This window comes from Tarenaya hassleriana, unplaced genomic scaffold (genome assembly GCF_000463585.1).
Source record: "Tarenaya hassleriana unplaced genomic scaffold, ASM46358v1 Cleome5, whole genome shotgun sequence".
Lineage (NCBI taxonomy): Eukaryota > Viridiplantae > Streptophyta > Magnoliopsida > Brassicales > Cleomaceae > Tarenaya > Tarenaya hassleriana.
Window position 1 is genome coordinate 305,243 of NW_010967707.1, and position 7,332 is coordinate 312,574.

The 7,332-nt window shown below is 38.5% G+C and overlaps 2 protein-coding genes across 4 annotated transcripts; both read left to right on the forward strand.

Annotated features, from left to right (window-relative positions):
• On the forward strand, window positions 1-2,092 carry LOC104825911 (B3 domain-containing transcription factor NGA3). Its single transcript, XM_010558349.1, has 2 exons — window positions 1-483; window positions 616-2,092. Exon 2 carries the CDS (start codon window positions 777-779, stop codon window positions 1,821-1,823), a length of 1,047 nt encoding a protein of 348 aa, XP_010556651.1. The 5' UTR covers window positions 1-483; window positions 616-776; the 3' UTR covers window positions 1,824-2,092.
• Window positions 2,093-4,759: 2,667 nt separating this feature from the next.
• On the forward strand, window positions 4,760-7,074 carry LOC104825912 (NAC domain-containing protein 1). 3 transcript variants are annotated; one of them, XM_010558352.1, is made up of 7 exons: window positions 4,760-4,853; window positions 4,952-5,122; window positions 5,281-5,564; window positions 5,727-5,819; window positions 5,949-6,128; window positions 6,567-6,677; window positions 6,765-7,074. In XM_010558352.1, the coding sequence occupies exons 2-7, from the start codon at window positions 4,978-4,980 to the stop codon at window positions 6,915-6,917; spliced, it is 966 nt and encodes a 321-aa protein (XP_010556654.1). In that variant the 5' UTR covers window positions 4,760-4,853; window positions 4,952-4,977; the 3' UTR covers window positions 6,918-7,074. The 3 variants fall into 3 exon arrangements, with proteins under 3 accessions (XP_010556654.1, XP_010556652.1, XP_010556655.1); XM_010558350.1 differs by having other exon boundaries at window positions 4,976-5,122; XM_010558353.1 differs by having other exon boundaries at window positions 4,976-5,122; window positions 5,952-6,128.
• The last annotated feature ends 258 nt before the right edge of the window (window positions 7,075-7,332 follow it).

Genomic DNA, 7,332 nt, shown 5'->3' on the forward strand with positions numbered 1-7,332 from the left:
AAAAAGAGCTAACCCAAGAGACTCATGAAAAGGACAAGAAGCTCACATGAGCCGAACCATATCATTCATGGGCCCCTACGTTTTACTCACTATTCATCACTCCCTCTCTCTCTAACAAATCCTTGATCCGTTGTCTGAATAATTTCAAAGCCACCATCTTCTTCTTCACTCATCACTAGAGAGAGAGAGAGAGAGAGAGAGAGAGAGAGAGAGATCAGCTTGTTAGGCAGGAATCCAATTAACTCCGAGATTCGTTTTTTGGAGTCAACGTCGAGGGAAGAACTACATCAACAAACAGTGTTCTTCTTGGATTTGTGTCTGCATATAGTTTGTTCTAATTCTAGGGTTTTTATCTTTCCTCTTTCTGGTCAAAAAAAGAAGGCACCGACCGTCTGAAACCCGCCGGACTTCAGGGAAAGGATCGAAATTCAACCCCAGGAATATATCCCGAAGCATGCCGCGTCTACATCTCTCTCTTCTGAGGCGAGTCCATCAACTTTATTTTTTATTTTTATTTTTAATCTCCTCTCTTTAGATAATTTATTTAATTTGAAGCCCTCTTTATTGTGGTTGGATTTTCGTTTCGTCTCTAATATTATCTCATGTTCGGTGAAGATCTCGAGTTGGGTATCACTCATCACTATGATCAAGAACAAGAATCCAATATCAATAATCCAAGAACAAGAAAAGGGTTCAACACTCTTCATCAAGAAACACTGATCCGTCTCGTATACCGAGCAAGAACCAAGATCGCGTCGAAAACTCGGGTAATTCTCATGGATCTATCACTAGGGACCACGAGCTCGGACCAAGAACATGACAGAGATCAAGAAATGGCGGACAACAACGCGAGCATACTGATTCCGGTGGAGAAGGAACACATGTTCGACAAAGTCGTGACGCCGAGCGACGTGGGGAAACTTAACCGCCTGGTGATACCGAAGCAGCACGCGGAGAAGTACTTCCCGTTGAACTCATCCAGCAGCCAAAACGGCACGCTGTTGAACTTCCAGGACAGAAACGGCAAGATGTGGAGGTTCCGTTACTCGTACTGGAACAGCAGCCAGAGCTACGTCATGACCAAGGGATGGAGCCGCTTCGTCAAAGAGAAAAAACTCGACGCCGGAGACATCGTGTCGTTTCAACGCAGCGTCCGGACCGAATCCGCGAAATCAAGGCTGTTCATTGACTGGAGGCACCGTCCCGACATCAACCTCGTACAGAACCCAGCAATACCCTCCTCTTCACTCCTCCATCATAACCAGTTCGGTAATTTCAACTTCAATTTCAATTTCAACTTTCCGACGCCGGTCCAAGGCAACAGGCTACCAGAATATTCCGTCCCTCGGGGCTTGAACTTTGGTGTCAGTAGTAATTCGTATCATCAGCAGCATCAGTACTACCGTCAAGAACGAGAGATCGTAGGGTATGGATATGGTAGTTTGGTCGGGCGATGCTGGCCGTTGGATCAGAGGAACCCGAGTGGATCAGATCGGTTGGTGATCGACTCGGTCCCGGTGGTTCCCGGAAGGATAACTCCGACGGTTATGGCCCCACCGCTGCCGCCGGAGGGGGCTGCCGCGGGGAAGAGGCTGAGGCTGTTCGGGGTGAACATGGAGTGTGGTACGGACGATCACCATTCTTCTTCTTCATCAGGGAGAGATATGGTGGATGAATCATGGGAACGAGAAGGCGGGTGTGGCGAAATGGGTGGATCGTCTTCTTCTCCTTCAGCTCTAAGGCTAAGCTTGTCAGGCGATGATGATCAATTTGCAAAGAAAGGGAAATCTCTGTGTTCTTTTTCTCTTGATTTGGATCCATGATAAGCGGTATCTTTCTTCTTCTTTTTTCAAATGATCTTCTTCTGAGATAAAATGGTCGATATAATCTAATTGCGAGGGGAATTAGATTCTAGTGAGAAGAGGGTTCATGCGAGAATCAACATCTTTCGGTTTTTTCCCCTTTCTTGTAGAGTTTTTGTTTCAAGTTGTTTTTGATATCCAGTGTTTTAGGGGCTTGTTGGAATGTTGAAACTCGAATCTTGCAATTGTGTATATAAATATTTAAGAAGATGAAATTATGTTCATTTATCTATATGTTGTCAACTTTTTTCCATTAACATATTTCCTTCCCCCTTCCATAATTTCCCGGGTATTGCACCATGAAATAACTCTCTACAGGAACTATAACCAGTTTGTTGTGAAGTGATTCGCTAATCGGCCAAAGCAACCATGTTCGTCCTTTTCGTCTTTGTCTTTGTTATACTTTTGGATCGATGAGTGGAAAAAAACTTACAAGTTTCATAAAATCTGTACTATGTGCCTATCTCCCTACACTGACAAAGTTTCATGGTACATTCAAAGCTCATGGGCAGTTCCAAAACTCTCTCTCTCTCTCTCCCTCTCTCCCTCCCCTTCTATGTATTCACTTCTGGTCCTAAGCCTACATAGTTTGTCTGGTTACTGCTGTTTTGCTTGGTTAAAGAGAATTGCAGGTCATGGGCAGAAAAAAAGGACTCAAAGTATTTCGATATTTATTTTTTAAAAGAAAAAAATTTAAATAATGTGATCTAACAATCAAATTTTTACACTTATCAGTTACTATTTGGTTTCTTCGTTCGAGATCTTCCATAACCCTTTGTTTGATTTTTTTTATCCAACAGCCCATCGTCTTGTTTCGGAAGAGTTCGATGTGTGTTTTTGCCAAGATAAGGTATATCCCTTGGGATCTTAATCTTATCATTATGAGCTCCGAGAGCATGCATGCTAAATATCATATGCCAATTGCCATATATATGCTCATCATACGTATATATATATATATATATACATATATATCATCTTGTATTCGCATTTACCTAATTAGTTTGGCTGCCGAAAATATATATGACACTATTTTTGTTTACCTTTTCTGTGCTTGAATTCGTTGGAAAATCATTGCCCCAAAAGTTCTCTTTGGATCTTATTTATAACTGTATAATTAACCACACATATCTTAGAAAAATTGTCCATTTCTATAATTTGGACCTATATAATCATATGGTTTTCATTTCCTCATATGCTCAATTAGATACCAAAGATAACAAAGGCATAAAATTTGATTACACAAACGCACACGCGTACGCATATAAATATATATACACCTCGCAGATACATATATACACAACTACGTCGCTAAAAAGATCTTGCATAGTTGTCAAGAATATCTTATGTTTGAATATAAATATATATATATAAAGAGGGCAACGAAATATACAAATGAATAGTAAAAGGTGGTGACATAAAAAAAATGTATTAGAGGGTTAAAGCACATAATTTACAATATATATATATATATATATGTGAATGATGGAAATATAATATGTGAAAAATAATGTGGCATGCTCCAATTATTGGTAATGAATAAAGATTCATTCTCCACATATTCCTAACCTAAAAGACAGACTGAACATATGTAGGCCGGTTAGGGTTTTTATAGGCATGATTGATGATGATAAGGAAACTTCATGTGGGGTGCCTCACTTTTTTCGGTTTCATTCCAGAAATCCTTATTTATATAATGTTGGTTCCTTATAATAATGTTTTTTTATATGAATAAATCGGTTTCCTTGGGGAGATATTGTAAAGCCTAGAAGATATGATGCCCCTCTTTAATTAAATATTTTTAAATCAACACCAAATTGCGTACGAGAGAATCGCTTTCCAGTAATTCATTTGTCCTCCTCACTGTGTTTTTCTTTCGAAAAGGGAGAGGTCCGAACAGTTAACTGGATTTAGGGTTTTTTTCGTCGGTTGAATTTGGGCCGAGGCCCATTATTAAAATTTGGGTTTTCAAAGTTTTTAGCCCAAAACCTGAACCCGGAACCGAATGCCCGTATCAATCCCTCGTTTTCAAAGTTTTTGGACCAGGCGCTTTGACTAGTCTTGGGTGAGTCATTGGTTCAAGTGGGATACTTCCCTTCTACGTTTCTTAATTCTTACTAATTATTTCAATTAATTTTGAATGCTTAACAAGATTTGCTTTTTTTTTTTTTTGGTTAAGGGTGGTTATTTTTATGTTAGAATAAGAATATATAAATGTCGACCATTGTAGCAAACAAAGGCAAAGCCGAAGAATCTCTCAGCCGCACGTGTCCTTTTGGCCTTTTCCTTAAAAGAAACAAACCAATATTAAATAAACCATTAAAAAACGAATTATCGTGAATATTATTATCAAAACTTGGTTTTATTATTGAGATTCATACATAAAAACAAAACAACAAAAATGATAACTTCGTTACATTTATCTATCCATTAAATTAGCGAAACATAACAATAGAAATAAATAGTAGATATATTAGAAATAACATAATTATAATATTTATGTATGCAATACTCGAAATTATCTTTCTAAGATATGCATGCATGCCCTACGTGTCTTATATCTGTTAATTTTTCCCTCAATTTGAGAAAAGAAGAAGCATTGTTCAATCCTTTAAATTGGAATATGTTAACGGAAAACCGACATGTGATTCCGGCGATACTGTCACCAATTATAATGTTTTATATTCAATTAAAAATCATTTTGTGTGCTCGAGAATCGAACCAAATCAAGAATAATATAAAAAGCATAACTTGGTGTTGGCAAGAAATTGCCGTGACTTTTCCCCCAAGTCGTCGATCTTTGTCATGTTCTTATTAATATTCTTTTAATTTATTTTATTTTATTTTAGGTGATCATGCTTCATTGATATATGATATATTTTCCAGGCGGTTTGCTGCTTTATAACACGAACCCTAGTCAAGAAAAGGCTCTACTCCATCTCTGAAACTCTCTCTCCATTGCCCTTGCATTAATCTCATTTTGGTCCAAGTGTAAGAAAAGAAGCAAATTAAACCCTAACAAGATCTCAATCTCCCTTCATTTCTTTCACTTGCTTGCATGCCAAGTAACTAATTCCTTAACTTATTAGTCATAGAAAAGGTATATCTTACAGGGATGGCGAGGCCGTACACATTCAACCCACCGGAGGAAGAGCTCATCAACCACTACCTGAATAACAAGATCGCAGGCAATGATGATTTGGTGGAGAGTGAGATCAATGAGATCAATATCTGCCAACACGAACCTCATAATTTGCCCGGTAAAACCTGTCATCTATCTCTAAACAATACGCTTGTTGTATATTTCCACTCAATGCTTGTCAAAGATGGATGGCAAACGATCATATTAACCATATATATGGTATAAAGTCTAAATGATTATTGTTCCGGATTGTTTTATATGTATATGGCTCAAAAGGGCAGGCGAAGATTCGTTCCAGCAACACTTGGTACTTTGTTTCGAGAGCGGAGAAGTTCGGGAGATGCAACCGAACAAAGAGGACGACGAGGACAGGGCATTGGAAAGTAACCGGAAAGAGTTGTCTTGTTAAGGACAGCGGTGGTGTTCCCATCGGCTTTAAGAAGTTTCTGGTTTTCCAGGAGAGCAAGGCTTCTTCTTCTTCCTCCTCTTCTAGAAATCTCCCCCACAGGTCTACTTGGGTCATTCATGAATTCCACTCCTTACTCCAACATCGTAACAAGGTTATTTTAATGCATAATCTCTTAATATATAACGACACCTAGATCTCTCCCTCTCTCTCTCTCATACACACACACATATATATATATCTATATGTATGCCGCTTTCTCGATAAGAAATAAAAATTGATATATTGTCGTTTGGTGTGAACTATATATGTGAAGGATGTCTTTGTTCTGTGCAAACTAATGAAAAAGGGAGGGAGTGGAGGGAGCGTCGCCAGTACCGATCCCTTTCTTTCCGACCCACATGAACAGGTAATTTTTTTTTTTGAGGGGATACCTGTATACGTGTGTATGTATATATGTGCGTGTGTGTGTGTCTTACTAGAAATTATTTGGATTGTTCTTTCCCAAACTAATATTTTTTGATGTCGTATGAATAAGAAGATCACAGCAGGTGGGGATGTGATCATGCCGATGAGCTCAATGGTTCATAATCATTACAATGACGCGGAAGAGCTTTTCCCAGAATTTCATCACAACCCTAATTGGTTTTCCGTCGACCTCCTCCTCCAATCTCACTTTCATCCTTTGCAGCCGCAGAGCTTCGCCCACCCGATACCCGTGAGAACATACATACATACATACATACATACATATACACACGCGCATGCATATATATTATATGCTTGCTGCAAAAATTCAGGATTTTTCTGGGATAACACTATTCGTAGTTTAGTACCATGTCTTGTTTTATTAGAACTTGTATCTCACCAGTGCTATAGAATCCCTTTAGAAATGTAGCAAACAGGCGAATATAGAATGGATACTATATATAATAATTAGAATGCTAATTTCAATAAAACAAAACATGTGCTAAAGTTAATATAGTGTTACTGCATGCTACTTTAAAATATTTTTAATTAACAATTTAAATGAAATGGCATATATATATATATGCATGTGTGTGTGTGTGTGATGTATTCAAATTATATATATACACATATGTGTGTGCATGCATGCGGTTTCTATTATTTATTCATGTGGAATATATGGTGCAAGACGTGGAATGGAGGAGTGCCAATCGGAGAAGCAGATTCTGGGATGAACCCTAACTATCAAGAAACGGGGGAATTAGCATGTGGCAGCCACGTGTACGGCCCAAACACCGAGGTGAGATACTAATTCAAAAATACCTCTCTTGCAAATATATACATATATATATATATATATTAATTATTTTGTTTTTTCCTCCCAAAGGTTTCGGGAGGAGTCGGGGGATATGGGAGCAGTGGCCAGACACGGTTTCAGACCGGATCTAAGGCCGGCACACTTGGATTTGTGGACCCCAGGGATTTAGATATTCTGACACGTGGTGATATATCATTCGACACCCCACCTACTCTTCCCTGATGACTATGGGACAGCTAAAGATCCAACGGTCACCCCTGACCCTATGGATTTCTCCCATTTATAATTTAATAATAAATGCATGGAATTGTAAATTAGTGGGAGAAATGAGCTGCCTTTTATTGTGCAAATCTCTGGTCCGTTGTATTCAACACCTTAATGAAGTTTGGGAATCTAACTTGTAAATTCCACGTGTCAAAACACAAAAAACTTGAAGAGAATTTTCAGTTGGGGATCGTAAAAAAAATAAAAATAAATAAAAAAACACAAAGAACGTAGTCCCTTGATTATTAAACTGAAGTGAGATTTCGAAACACGAAAGTATCATACAAAAAAAAAACAAAGGGTAAGAAACAGCAGAAGACACGTGGGAGGACGTGCCTAATTAAATTAACGCCGAAAGCGGGGGGGGGGGGGG